This window comes from Oncorhynchus tshawytscha, linkage group LG02 (assembly GCF_018296145.1).
Source record: "Oncorhynchus tshawytscha isolate Ot180627B linkage group LG02, Otsh_v2.0, whole genome shotgun sequence".
NCBI lineage: Eukaryota > Metazoa > Chordata > Actinopteri > Salmoniformes > Salmonidae > Oncorhynchus > Oncorhynchus tshawytscha.
Genome location: NC_056430.1, coordinates 3253671 through 3268597, shown reverse-complemented (window position 1 = coordinate 3268597; position 14927 = coordinate 3253671). Strand labels below are relative to the sequence as shown.

At 46.0% G+C, this 14927-nt stretch overlaps 1 protein-coding gene across 2 annotated transcripts in view; it reads left to right on the top strand.

Annotated features, from left to right (window-relative positions):
• The window catches only part of LOC112247479 (synapsin-2), a 215159-nt gene that overhangs the window by 188791 nt on the left and 11441 nt on the right, over positions 1–14927 (top strand). For both annotated transcript variants that reach the window (XM_042329630.1, XM_042329621.1), the window contains 2 exons: positions 5630–5732; positions 13379–13510. In XM_042329630.1, coding sequence (XP_042185564.1) covers positions 5630–5732; positions 13379–13510 — 235 coding nt within the window. The remainder of the gene's footprint in view (positions 1–5629; positions 5733–13378; positions 13511–14927) is intronic.

Here is a 14927-nt window from a genome sequence, read left to right as displayed (position 1 = left end):
AGGGGTAGCTCGGGACTGAGGGGTAGCTCAGCACTGAGGGGAAGCTCAGCATAGAGGGGAAGCTCAGCATAGAGGGGAAGCTCAGCACTGAGGGGAAGCTCAGCACTGAGGGGAAGCTCAGCACTGAGGGGAAGCTCAGCACTGAGAGGATGCCTAGTACCGAGAGGAAGCCCAGTACTGAGAGGAAACTCAGGCAGGTAGTAGGCTCTGGCAGATCCTGGCTAGCTGGTGGTTCTGGCAGATCCTGGCTGACTGGCGGATCCTGGCTAGCTGGTGGTTCTGGCAGATCCTGGCTGACTGGCGGATCCTGGCTGACTGGCGGATCTGGAAGATCATGGCTGACTGGCGGATCTTGGCTGACTGGCGGATCTGGAAGATCCTGGCTGACTGGTGGATCCTGGCTGACTGGCGGATCTGGCTGCTCCATACAGACTGGCAGCTCTGGCTGCTCCATGCCGATTGGCAGCTCTGGCTGCTCCATGCAGACTGGCAGCTCCGGCTGCTCCATGCAGACTGGCAGCTCTGGCTGCTCCATGCAGACTGGCAGCTCTGGCTGCTCCATGCAGACTGGCAGCTCCATGCAGACTGACAGCTCTGGCTGCTCCATGCAGACTGACCTCTCTGGCTGCTCCATGCAGACTGACAGCTCTGGCTGCTCCATGCAGACTGACATCTCTGGCTGCTCCATGCAGACTGACATCTCTGGCTGCTCCATGCAGACTGACATCTCTGGCTGCTCCATGCAGACTGACAGCTCAGGTTGCTCCATGCAGGCAGGAGACTCTGGCAGCGCTGGAGAGGAGGAAGGCTCTGATAGCGCTAGACAGGCGGAAGACTCCGGCAGCGCTGTAGAGGAGGAAGGCTCTGGCTGCGCTGAACAGGCGGGAGACTCCGGCAGCACTGGAGAGGAGGAAGACTCTGATAGCGCTAGACAGGCGGGAGACTCCGGCAGCGCTGTAGAGGAGGAAGGCTCTGGCTGCGCTGAACAGGCGGGAAACTCCGGCAGCGCTGGAGAGGAGGAAGGCTCTGGTAGCGCTAAACAGGCGGGGGACTCCGACAGCGCTGGAGAGGAGGAAGGCTCTGGCTGCGCTGAACAGGCGGGAGACTCCGACAGCGCTGGAGAGGAGAAAGGCTCTGGCTGCGCTGAACAGGCGAGGCGCACTGAAGGCCTGGTGCGTGGTGCTGGCACTGGGTAGAGGACATGCACAAGAAGCCTGGTGCGGGGAGCTGCCACCGGAGGACTGGTGTGTGGAGGTGGCACTGGATAGACCGGACCGTGCAGGCGCACTGGAGCTCTTGAGCACTGAGCCTGCCCAACCTTACCTGGCTCGATGCCCACTCTAGCCCGGCCAATACGAAGAGCTGGTATGTACCGCACCGGGCTATGCACCCGCACTGGAGACACCGTGCGCTCCACAGCATAACACGCTGCCTGCCCGGTCTCTTTAGCCCCCCGGTAAGCACAGGAAGTTAGCGCAGGTCTCCTACCTGGCGTAGCCATACTCCCTGTGAGCCCCCCCCCCAATACATTTTTGGGGCTGACTCTCGGGCTTCCATCCGCGTCGCCGTGCTGCCTCTTCATACCAGCGCCTCTCCGCTTTCGCCGCCTCCAGTTCTTCTTTGGGGTGTCGATATTCACCAGGCTGTGCCCAGGGTCCTTTTCCGTCCAATATCTCCTCCCAAGTCCAGAAGTCCTTTGATCGCTGCTCCTCACGATAAACAGGGGGAGTTGGCTCAGGTCTGAACCCTGACTCTGCCGCACTCTCCCTGAGCCCCCCCCCCAAGAAATTTTTGGGGCTGACTCTCGGGCTTTCTTCTGCGCCGCCGTGCTTTTCTCTTCGACTCCATTCTCCTATAGCCCTCTTCGCACTGCTCCAGCGAATCCCAGGCGGGCTCCGGCACTCTCTCTGGGCCGACCGCCCACCTGTCTATTTCCTCCCAAGTCGTATACTCTATACTCTTGCTGTCCATAACGTCCTCCCATGTCCATTCCTCTTTTCGCTGCTGTTGCTGTCGCTGCCTGTCACCACGCTGCTTGGTCCAGTTGTGGTGGGTGATTCTGTTACGGCTTTCTTCCGTTGAAGGAGGGTCGGACCAAAATGCAGCGTGGTTAGTTTGATACATGTTTAATGAAATGAATAAACACGACAAAATACAAAAACAAGAAACAGAACGTGAAAACCTATACAGCCTATCTGGTGAAATACAAACACACTGAGACAGGAACAATCACCCACAAACACACAGTGAAACCCAGGCTACCTAAATATGGTTCCCAATCAGAGACAACGAGAATCACCTGACTCTGATTGAGAACCGCCTCAGGCAGCCATAGACTATGCTAGACACCCCTACTAGCCACAATCCCAAAACCTACGAAAAAACCCCCATACATAAACACAACACAAAATAAACCCATGTCACACCCTGGCCTGACCAAATAATTATAGAAAACACAAAGGGTTAATGGTAGGGATTAGGGTTATACAGTGCCTTGCGAAAGTATTCGGCCCCTTTGAACTTTGCGACCTTTTGCCACATTTCAGGCTTCAAACATAAAGATATAAAACTGTATTTTTTTGTGAAGAATCAACAACAAGTGAGACACAATCATGAAGTGGAACGACATTTATTGGATATTTCAAACTTTTTTAACAAATCAAAAACTGAAAAATTGGGCGTGCAAAATTATTCAGCCCCCTTAAGTTAATACTTTGTAGCGCCACCTTTTGCTGCGATTACAGCTGTAAGTCGCTTGAGGTATGTCTCTATCAGTTTTGCACATCGAGAGACTGAAATTTTTTCCCATTCCTCCTTGCAAAACAGCTCGAGCTCAGTGAGGTTGGATGGAGAGCATTTGTGAACAGCAGTTTTCAGTTCTTTCCACAGATTCTCGATTGGATTCAGGTCTGGACTTTGACTTGGCCATTCTAACACCTGGATATGTTTATTTTTGAACCATTGCATTGTAGATTTTGCTTTATGTTTTGGATCATTGTCTTGTTGGAAGACAAATCTACGTCCCAGTCTCAGGTCTTTTGCAGACTCCATCAGGTTTTCTTCCAGAATGGTCCTGTATTTGGCTCCATCCATCTTCCCATCAATTTTAACCATCTTCCCTGTCCCTGCTGAAGAAAAGCAGGCCCAAACCATGATGCTGCCACCACCATGTTTGACAGTGGGGATGGTGTGTTCAGGGTGATGTGCTGTGTTGCTTTTACGCCAAACATAACGTTTTGCATTGTTGCCAAAAAGTTCAATTTTGGTTTCATCTGACCAGAGCACCTTCTTCCACATGTTTGGTGTGTCTCCCAGGTGGCTTGTGGCAAACTTTAAATTACATTTTTTATGGATATCTTTAAGAAATGTCTTTCTTCTTGCCACTCTTCCATAAAGGCCAGATTTGTGCAATATACGACTGATTGTTGTCCTATGGACAGAGTCTCTCACCTCTGCTGTAGATCTCTGCAGTTCATCCAGAGTGATCATGGGCCTCTTGGCTGCATCTCTGATCAGTCTTCTCCTTGTATGAGCTGAAAGTTTAGAGGGACGGCCAGGTCTTGGTAGATTTGCAGTGGTCTGATACTCCTTCCATTTCAATATTATCGCTTGCACAGTGCTCATTGGGATGTTTAAAGCTTGGGAAATCTTTTTGTATCCAAATCCGGCTTTAAACTTCTTCACAACAGTATCTCGGACCTGCCTGGTATGTTCCTTGTTCTTCATGATGCTCTCTGCGCTTTTAACGGACCTCTGAGACTATCACAGTGCAGGTGCATTTATACGGAGACTTGATTACACACAGGTGGATTGTATTTATCATCATTAGTCATTTAGGTCAACATTGGATCATTCAGAGATCCTCACTGAACTTCTGGAGAGAGTTTGCTGCACTGAAAGTAAAGGGGCTGAATAATTTTGCACACCCAATTTTTAAGTTTTTGATTTGTTAAAAAAGTTTGAAATATCCAATAAATGTCATTCCACTTCATGATTGTGTTCCACTTGTTGTTGATTCTTCACAAAAAAATACAGTTTTATATCTTTATGTTTGAAGCCTGAAATGTGGCAAAAGGTCTCAAAGTTCAAGGGGGCCGAATACTTTCGCAAGGCACTGTAGATAGGGGTTATGGTTATATGTAGGGGTCAGGGTTATAGTGAGGAGTTATGGTTATAGGGAGGGATTAGGGTTACTGGGAGGGGTTCGGGTTATAGGGAGAGGCTAGAGTTAATGGTAGGGTTTAGGGTTATAGGTAGGGGTTAGGGTTATAGGTAGGGGTTATGGTTATAGTGAGGAGTTATGGTTATAGGGAGGGATTAGGGTTATATGTAGGGGTTAGGGTTATATGTAGGGGTCAGGGTTATAGTGAGGGGTTATGGTTATTGGGAGGGATTAGGGTTATAGGGAGGGGGTGGGGTTATAGGGAGAGGGAGTTAATGGTAGGGGTTAGCGTTATAGGTATATGTAGGTATATGTAGGGGTTACGGTTTTATCAACTCTACTCTTCACTGAACAAGTCAATTATAGACAATGCTAGCAACACCACTCTACTCCTTTTAAAGATTCCTAATTCAGAGAGATTTGCACTTCCCTCAAATCCTGGATGTTGTGGAGCGTGTTCTGTCCAGAGTGGTTCTGAGTAGATCACGCAAGCAGACGTTGGCCAAGCTGGTCTACTCTGCCTGCCTCCTCCCCAAGAAGCCAACCTCCTCTTTGTCTGAAGCCAGCAGACTTGAATAATGATATGGCTTCTTGTTATTCGAGGAAATACTTTGTGAGACTATGTAGCCTGCAGATACAGTACAGTCGGTGTGGAGTCGCCTCAGTGTGGTTGAGTCTAGTGGGTCTCATCAGTCACTGTAGATCATCTTAGAGTTGTAGACTCACTGGAGGACCTGTAGTCCACATGCTGTAACTGAGGTGGTTCAGTGAACTATGTGCTTGTGATATGTAACCTTGCCTGAGACCTGAAGACTTGTGTTAGCTCCCCATGATAATGGCCAGGATTTAGCTCAATGGATTTACACCGTCTTGATTAATGTGAACGACCCAGATTTTGATACCTGGTTGGTTACACTGACATTGTGATGTCTCTCTTCTGTCAGGAACAAGCTGTGGTTGTCTTTGAATCAGTGGGCTAACCCTGTCTCTCTCCTGTCAGGAACAAGCTGTGGTTGTCTTTAGCTCTGTGGGCTAACCCTGTCTCTCTCGGGAACAAGCTGTGGTTGTCTTTAGCTCTGTGGGCTAACCCTGTCTCTCTCAGGAACAATCTGTGGTTGTATTTAACTCTGTGGGCTAACTATGTCTCTCTCGGGAACAAGCTGTGGTTGTCTTTAGCTCTGTGGGCTAACCCTGTCTCTCTCCTGTCAGGAACAAGCTGTGGTTGTCTTTAACTCTGTGGGCTAACCCTGTCTCTCTCGGGAACAAGCTGTGGTTGACTTTAGCTCTGTGGGCTAACCCTGTCTCTCTCAGGAACAAGCTGTGGTTGTCTTTAGCTCTGTGGGCTAACCCTGTCTCTCTCAGGAACAAGCTGTGGTTGTCTTTAGCTCTGTGGGCTAACCCTGTCTCTCTCGGGAACAAGCTGTGGTTGACTTTAGCTCTGTGGGCTAACCCCGTCTCTCCTGACAGGTACAAGCAGTGGGTGGACATCTGCTCAGAGATCTTTGGAGGTCTTGAGATCTGTGCAGTCAAAGCCATCTGTGGAAAGGATGGGAAGGACTACATCACTGAGGTATGCTCTGATCTCTATAATATTGTCATTAAGATCCCATCAATTACCTGATATGTTACACATTCTATTTGTCTGTGGTGGTGTTCAGTAGAGCAATGAAGAGTTATGTAGTTCATTTTAGCTTGTATGTAATTGTTTAAAGTGTTTTTCCCTCTAAGTAGGTTTGGTATCAGGTTGACAGTAGGGCTGACAGTTGGGCTGACAGTAGGTCTGGTAGTAGGGCTGATAGTGGGACTAGTAGAGGTCGTTGGGCTGATAGTAGGTCCGGTAGTAGGGATGTTAGTGTTGATAGTGGGGCTACTAGAGGTAGTAGGGCTGAGAGTTGTAGTCGGGCTGACAGTAGGGCCGGCAGTTGGGCTGACGGTAGGTCTGGTAGTAGGTCTGATAGTGGGGCTAGTAGAGGTAGTAGGTCTCATAGTGGGGCTAGTAGAGGTAGTAGGGCTGATAGTAGGGTTAGTAGAGGTAGTAGAGATGATAGTGGGGTTAGCAGATGTAGTAAGCATGATAGTGGGGCTAGTAGAGGTAGTAGGTCTGATAGTGGGGCTAGTAGAGGTAGTAGAGATGATAGTGGGGTTAGTATAGGTAGTAGGGCTGATAGTGGGACTAGTAGAGGTAGTAGAGATGATAGTGGGGCTAGTAGAGGTAGTAGGGCTGATAGTAGGGTTAGTAGAGGTAGCAGAGATGATAGTGCGGCTAGTAGAGGTAGTAGGGCTGATAGTAGGGTTAGTAGAGGTAGTAGGTCTGATAGTGGGACTAGTAGAGGTAGTAGAGATGATAGTGGGGCTAGTAGAGGTAGTAGAGATGATAGTGGGGTTAGTAGAGGTAGTAGTGCTGATAGTGGGGCTAGTAGAGGTAGTAGAGATGATAGTGGGGCTAGTAGAGGTAGTAGGGCTGATAGAGGGTTAGTAGAGGTAGTAGAGATGATAGTGGGGCTAGTAGAGGTAGTAGGGCTGATAGTGGGGCTAGTAGAGGTAGTAGAGATGATAGTGGGGCTAGTAGAGGTAGTAGGGCTGATAGTAGGGTTAGTAGAGGTAGTAGAGATGATAGTGGGGTTAGTAGAGGTAGTAGGGCTGATAGTGGGACTAGTAGAGGTAGTAGGGCTGATAGTGGGACTAGTAGAGGTAGTAGGGCTGATAGTGGGGTTAGTAGAGGTAGTAGGGCTGATATTTGGACTAGTGTAGTAGGGCTGATAGTGGGACTAGTAGAGGTATTAGTGCTGATAGTATGACTAGTAGAGGTAGTAGGGCTGATTTAGGGTTAGTAGAGGTAGTAGGGCTGATAGTGGAACTAGTAGAGGTAGTAGGGCTGATAGTGGGGTTAGTAGAGGTAGTAGGGCTGATAGTGGGGTTAGTAGAGGTAGTAGAGATGATAGTGGGACTAGTAGAGGTAGTAGGGCTGATAGTGGGGCTAGTAGAGGTAGTAGGGCTGTTAGTGGGGTTAGTAGAGGTAGTAGCGCTGATAGTATGACTAGTAGAGGTAGTAGGGCTGATTTAGGGTTAGTAGAGGTAGTAAGGCTGATAGTGGGTTTAGTAGAGGTAGTAGGGCTGATAGTTGGACTAGTAGAGGTAGTAGGGCTGATAGTGGGACTAGTAGAGGTAGTAGGGCTGATAGTGGGACTAGTAGAGGTAGTAGGGCTGATAGTTGGGTTAGTAGAGGTAGTAGCGCTGATAGTGGGGTTAGTAGAGGGAGTAGAGCTGATAGTGGGGCTAGTAGAGGTAGTAGGGTTGATAGTGGGGTTAGTAGAGGTAGTAGGGCTGATAGTGGGGCTAGTAGAGGTAGTAGAGATGACAGTGGGGTTAGTAGAGGTAGTAGGGCTGATAGTGGGGCTAGTAGAGGTAGTAGAGATGATAGTGGGGTTAGTAGAGGTAGTAGGGCTGATTGTAGGGTTAGTAGAGGTAGTAGAGATGATAGTGGGGTTAGTAGAGGTAGTAGCGCTGATTGTATGACTAGTAGAGGTAGTAGAGCTGATTTGGGGTTAGTAGAGGTAGTAGGGCTGATAATGGGTTTAGTAAAGGTAGTAGGGCTGATACTTGGACTAGTAGAGGTAGTAGGGCTGATAGTGGGACTAGTAGAGGTAGTAGCGCTGATAGTGGGGTTAGTAGAGGGAGTAGAGCTGATAGTGGGGCTAGTAGAGGTAGTAGGGTTGACAGTGGGGTTAGTAGAGGTAGCAGGGCAGATAGTGGGGCTAGTAGAGGTAGTAGGGCTGATAGTGGGGCTAGTAAAGGTAGTAGGGCTGATAGTGGGGTTAGACAGATTGGAATCTCTTTACAGCAATAGCCTTTTGCTTTCTAAACTTTTTTCTGCGATTGTATTTTTAAATATTGTGATATCTCTGGATGGGTCTCTCTTCTTTTCACTGACAGTCGTAACTCAAAAATCATCTATTTGGTATTTGCTGCACATGCTGCCCAAACTGCGGGCCCTTCCGACTGTAGGCTATACAATTTAAACAATCCACAACAAATAAATAAATAAAAGAAGCTAATGATCCTCTTTGGCCAAATCATGCTTTCTTTCTGGTGTAGTAACCTATTTTGAATAATTTTATTTATTTCGGTATAGAATGGAGTAAGCTAATTAGGCTGTATCATTTTGGCAATTTAGTTTAATTTACTTTAGGGAAAGCTTAGCTTCCCTGGCCTTATGGACTATACCTTTTAATGTAGCAAAAACACAACCTGTCATGATGTTTACATCTAATTGTCAAACAATCACTAAAAAAAGGACATCCTGTAGACCTACCCGTTCTCTCACAAAATAATTCCATCATCCAAACCCCAACAGTGCACTGTGTACCTGCAATTTGATGAATGGAAAGAGACATCTGTTATAAAACACCTAGTGTATTGTAATGACATTCTGCGATTGTCATTAGGCTTAAGCCTGTAGAATTAATTGATGCTTCCACTATTGTCTGCTTGCTCCTCTGTCTCTTAATTGTGATAGGCTCAGCATACCCCCGCTATTAATTTCTCTGGACTCCATAGTACCCCCACTAATTATTTTGCTGGACTCCATAGTACCCCCACTAGTTATTTTGCTGGACTTCATAGTACCCCCACTATTTATTCTGCTGGACTCCATATTACCCCCACTAGTTATTTTGCTGGACTCCATAGTACCCCCACTAGTTATTTTGCTGGACTCCATAGTACCCCCACTAGTTATTCTGCCGGACTCCATACCGGACACCATTTACTGTTTATTTTGTTTGGTTGGTTCTAGTTCTAACTGATGTACAGTCGTGGCCAAAAGTTTTGAGAATGACACAAATATTCATTTTCACAGAGTCTGCTGCCTCAGTTTGTATGATGGCAATTTGCATATCCTGTCTAGGACACACGTTCAGCTAGCGGAACCCCCCCACAACATTCCGCTGAAAAGGCAGCACGGGAAATTCAAAAATATTTTTTAGAAATATGTAGCTTTCACATATTAACAAGTCCAATACAGCAAATGAAAGATAAACATCTGGTTAATCTACCCATCGTGTCCGATTTAAAAAATGCTTTACAGCGGAAACACAACATGTGATTATGTTAGATCACCACCAAATCCAAAAAACACAGCCATTTTTTCCCAGCCAAAGATAGTCACAAAAGCAGAAATAGAGATAAAATGAATCACTAACCTTTGATAATCTTCATCAGATGACACTCACAGGACATCATGTTACACGATATATTTATGTTTTGTTCAATAATGTGCATATTTATATCCACAAACCTCGGTTTACATTGGTGCCATGTTCAGAAATGCCTCCAAAATATCCGGAGTAATTACAGTGAGCCACGTCATATAACAGAAATACTCATCATAAACTTTGATGAAAGATACATGTTTTACATATAATTAAAGATACACTTGTTCTTAATGCAACCGCTGTGTCAGATATTTTTTTTTTACTTTAGGAAAAAGCATACCATGCAATAGTCTGTGACGGCGCTCAAAAGTACACAACATTTCTCCGCCATGTTGGAGTCAACAGAAATACGAAATTACATCATAAATATTCCCTTACCTTTGATGATCTTTCATCAGAATGCAGTGCCAGGAATCCTAGTTCCGTAATAAATCGTTGTTTTGTTCGATAATGTCCATTACTAGTGTCCAGTTAGCTACTTTTGCTAGGACGTTTAGTTCACATGTCCAAACGCTGGCGCCTGTCCAGGCGAACTCGGACGAAAACTTTAAAATGTTATATTCCAGGTCGAATAAACTGGTCATATTAAGTAGAGAATCAATCTTCAGGATGTTGTTATCGTATACAGCGGGGCAAAAAAGTATTTAGTCAGCCACCAATTGTGCAAGTTCTCCCACTTAAAAAGATGAGAGAGGTCCTCTTCGTTTTTGCCTACAGAGTAATGGAACGCATGGCGATATCATGAGTAATGCGCCTGACCAGGAACTGGCATTCTGCCAGACCACTGACTCAAATAGCTGCCATCCGGCCCCACATCACACTAGAGGCTTCATTCCACATTCTACTGACTGTTGACATCTAGTGGAAGGCGTAGAAAGTAAGAAAAGATCCATATCTTACTGGGATGTGAATAGACGATGAGTTTAACATCAACCAGCCCCAGAATTTCCACTTCCTGTTTGGAAGTTTGCCTGCCATATGAGTTTTGTTATACTCACAGACATAATTCAAACAGTTTTAGAAACGTCAGAGTGTTTTCTATCCAATAGTAATAATAATATGCATATATTAGCAATCTAGGACAGAGTAGGATGCAGTTCACTATGGGCATGGAATTCATCCAAAGTGATAATGCTGCCACCTATCCCAAAAAGATATACTCCAGAATGGTATGAAGAGTGATCAGATAAATTGCAATTAATTGCAAAGTCCCTATTTGCCATTCAAATGAACTGAATCCCATTTTCACTGCATTTCAGCCCTGCCACAAAAGGACCAGCTGACATCATGTCAGTGATTCTCTTGTTAACACAGGTGTGAGGGTTTTACGAGGACAAGGCTGGAGATCACTCTGTCATGCTGATTGAGTTCGAATAACAGATTGGAAGCTTCAAAAGGAGGGTGGTGCTTGGAATCATTGTTTTTCCTCTGTCAATCATGGTTACCTGCAAGGAAACACGTGCCGTCATCATTGCTTTGCACAAAAAGGGCTTCACAGGCAAGGATATTGCTGCCAGTAAGATTGCACCTAAATCAACCATTTATCGGATCATCAAGAACTTCAAGGAGAGTGGTTCAATTGTTGTGAAGAAGGCTTCAGGGTGCCCAAGAAAGTCCAGCAAGCGCCAGGACTGTCTCCTAAAGTTGATTCAGATGCGGGATCGGGGCACCACCAGTACAGAGCTTGCTCAGGAATGGCAGCAGGCAGGTGTGAGTGCATCTGCACGCACAGTGAGGCAAAGACTTTGGAGGATGGCCTGGTGTCAAGAAGGGCAGCAAAGAAGCCCCTTCTCTCCAGGAAAAACATCAGGGACAGGCTGATATTCTGCAAAAGGTACAGGGATGGACTGCTGAGGACTGGAGTAAAGTCATTTTCTCTGATGAATCCCCTTTCGATTGTTAGGGGTATCTGGAAAAAGCTTGTCCGGAGGAGACAAGGTGAGCGCTACAGTAAAGCATCCTGAGACCATTGATGTGTGGGTTGCTTCTCAGCCAAGGGAGTGGGCTCACTCACAATTTTGCCTAAGAACACAGCCATGAATAAAGAATGGTACCAACACATCCTCCGAGAGCAACTTCTCCCAACCGTCCAGGAACAGTTTGGTGACAAACAATGCCTTTTCCAGCATGATGGAGCACCTTGCCATAAGGCAAAAGTGATCACTAAGTGGCTCAGGAAACAAAACATTGAGATTTTGGGTCCATGGCCAGGAAACTCCCCAGACCTTAAACCCATTGAGAACTTGTGGTCAACCCCAAAGAGGCGGCTGGACAAACAAAATCAAATCAAAGTTTATTTGTTGGAGGCTGGAGATCACTCTGTCATGCTGATTGAGTTCGAATAACAGATTGGAAGCTTCAAAAGGAGGGTGGTGCTTGGAATCATTGTTTTTCCTCTGTCAATCATGGTTACCTGCAAGGAAACACGTGCCGTCATCATTGCTTTGCACAAAAAGGGCTTCACAGGCAAGGATATTGCTGCCAGTAAGATTGCACCTAAATCAACCATTTATCGGATCATCAAGAACTTCAAGGAGAGTGGTTCAATTGTTGTGAAGAAGGCTTCAGGGTGCCCAAGAAAGTCCAGCAAGCGCCAGGACTGTCTCCTAAAGTTGATTCAGATGCGGGATCGGGGCACCACCAGTACAGAGCTTGCTCAGGAATGGCAGCAGGCAGGTGTGAGTGCATCTGCACGCACAGTGAGGCAAAGACTTTGGAGGATGGCCTGGTGTCAAGAAGGGCAGCAAAGAAGCCCCTTCTCTCCAGGAAAAACATCAGGGACAGGCTGATATTCTGCAAAAGGTACAGGGATGGACTGCTGAGGACTGGAGTAAAGTCATTTTCTCTGATGAATCCCCTTTCGATTGTTAGGGGTATCTGGAAAAAAGCTTGTCCGGAGGAGACAAGGTGAGCGCTACAGTAAAGCATCCTGAGACCATTGATGTGTGGGTTGCTTCTCAGCCAAGGGAGTGGGCTCACTCACAATTTTGCCTAAGAACACAGCCATGAATAAAGAATGGTACCAACACATCCTCCGAGAGCAACTTCTCCCAACCGTCCAGGAACAGTTTGGTGACAAACAATGCCTTTTCCAGCATGATGGAGCACCTTGCCATAAGGCAAAAGTGATCACTAAGTGGCTCAGGAAACAAAACATTGAGATTTTGGGTCCATGGCCAGGAAACTCCCCAGACCTTAAACCCATTGAGAACTTGTGGTCAACCCCAAAGAGGCGGCTGGACAAACAAAATCAAATCAAAGTTTATTTGTCACGTGCACCGAATACAACAGGTGTAGACCTTACAGTGAAATGCTTACTTACAGGCTCTAACCAATAGTGCAAAAAAGGTGTTAGGTGAACAATAGGTAAGAAAAGAAATAAAATAACAGTAAAAAGACAGGCTATGTACAGTAGCGAGGCTATAAAAGTAGCGAGGCTACATACAGACACCGGTTAGTCAGGCTGATTGAGGTAGTATGTCCATGTAGATATGGTTAAAGTGACTATGCATATATGATTTACAGAGAGTAGCAGTAGCGCAAAAGAGGGGTTGGCGGGTGATGGGTGGCGTAACACAATGCAGATTTGCCCGGTTAGCCAATGTGCGGGAACACTGGTTTGTCAGCCCAAAACCCACAAATTCTGACAAACTCCAAGCATTGATTAGGCAAGAATGGGCTGCCATCAGTCAGGATGTGGCCCAGAAGTTAATTAACAGCATGCCAGGGTGGATTGTAGAGGTCTTGAAAAACAAGGGTCAACACTGCAAATATTGACTCTTTGCATCAACTTCATGTAATTGTCAATAAAATGCTTTTAACTATACTTCAGTATTCCATAGTAACATCTGACAAAAATATCTAAAGACACTGAAGCAGCGAACTTTGTGGAAATTAATATTTGTGTCATTCTTAACTTTTGGCCACGACTGTATACTATGTCTTTGGGGAGCCAGGTTGGTTGTAGTTATAACTGCTGTATACTGTGCCTTTGGGTTTCCAGGTTGTGGGTTCTTCCATGCAGCTAATCGGAGAGCACCAGGCAGAGGACAGGCAGCTCATCTCTGATCTGGTGCTGACTAAGATGAACCAGGCTCAGCCAAGGACGGCCACTCGCTCTCCTGTCCAGAAACCGGTAAGGAAGCTATCACTGTCCTGCCCAGAGACTGGTAAGGAAGCTATCCCTGTCCTGCCCAGAGACCGGTAAGGAAGCTATCACTGTCCTGTCCAGAGACCGGTAAGGAGGCGATCACTGTCCTGTCCAGAGACCGGTAAGGAAGCCAACACTGTCCTGTCCAGAGACCGGTAAGGAAGCTAGCACTGTCCTGTCCAGGGACCGATAAGGAAGCTATCACTGTCCTGTCCAGAGACCGATAAGGAAGCAATCACTACTGTGTATCTGCATCCCTCAGTAGACACTATATCTGAGTTGCAGGTTAAAGATGTGAGGAGTGAAAGGGAGATGAAGTTTGATCTTTGCTGTCATGTTGTTGTTTTGTCTTTGCTCACGGCGCCCCCTGGTGGGGAGACTCATTATCAGTCCTTCCTCATTGTACATTCTGTCATGTTTGTCTTTATATGTCAACAGCCTTATATGTTACAGTTTTTCTCAATTGCTTGAGCACATTTGTCCAATCAGAATTCACTTTTTGAAAACTATTAACACGCAGCCCCAAACTGAAACACGGTGGCCAAAATAACCCACTTAATTTGCAAAATGCATTTACACCCCTATAGTCGATGTCTGGACTCCCGCAAAAATCAAATTAGCATAATACAACAATTCCCATAAAAATCTGTCAGTTTAAGCTAGAGATGTTTGTTTTTTTAATTGGATGTGTCTCAATCCACCACATCTGCCGATGTCACACTTCCACGGTAAAAGTTGTGTTTGTCAGACCATGAGACATCCCACAAAATCGTCTGTAGCGTCCGAATGGTTTGGCCTACATTTTGCTATAAGACCGCTACAAGCGTGTGAAGTTGGTACAGCCGATCTGCCAATTTCTGTCTGTAGCATATGAACAGTTTGAGCTACACCAGTTTGAGCTTTTCCCTCTGTGGAAAGGTGAGACTCTCACAAACACATCGTTTTTTTTGCTCTAGGATGCCCACAGGCCTCACAACACTCATCTGAAGGTCCCCCAGTACCAGTTGAATAAAATTAATGGAAGTATACAGTGCCTTCGGAAAGTTTTCAGACCCCTTGACTTTTTCCATGTTTTGTTACGTTACAGCCTTATTCTAAAATTGATGAGGGGAAAAAACAATTTACTCAATCTACACACAATACCCTATAATGACAAAGCAAAACCTGATTTTTTAAAAATGTTTGCTAATTTATAAAATAAACAAACCCGGAAATATCCCATTTACATAAGTATTCAGAACCTTTACTGAGTACTTTGATGAATCACCTTTGGCAGCAAATACAGCATCGGGTCTTCTTGGGTATGACGCTACAAGCTTGGCACATCTGTATTTGGGGAGTTTCTCCCATTTATCTCAAGCTCTGTCCGGTTGGATGGGGAGCTTTACTGCACAGCTATTCA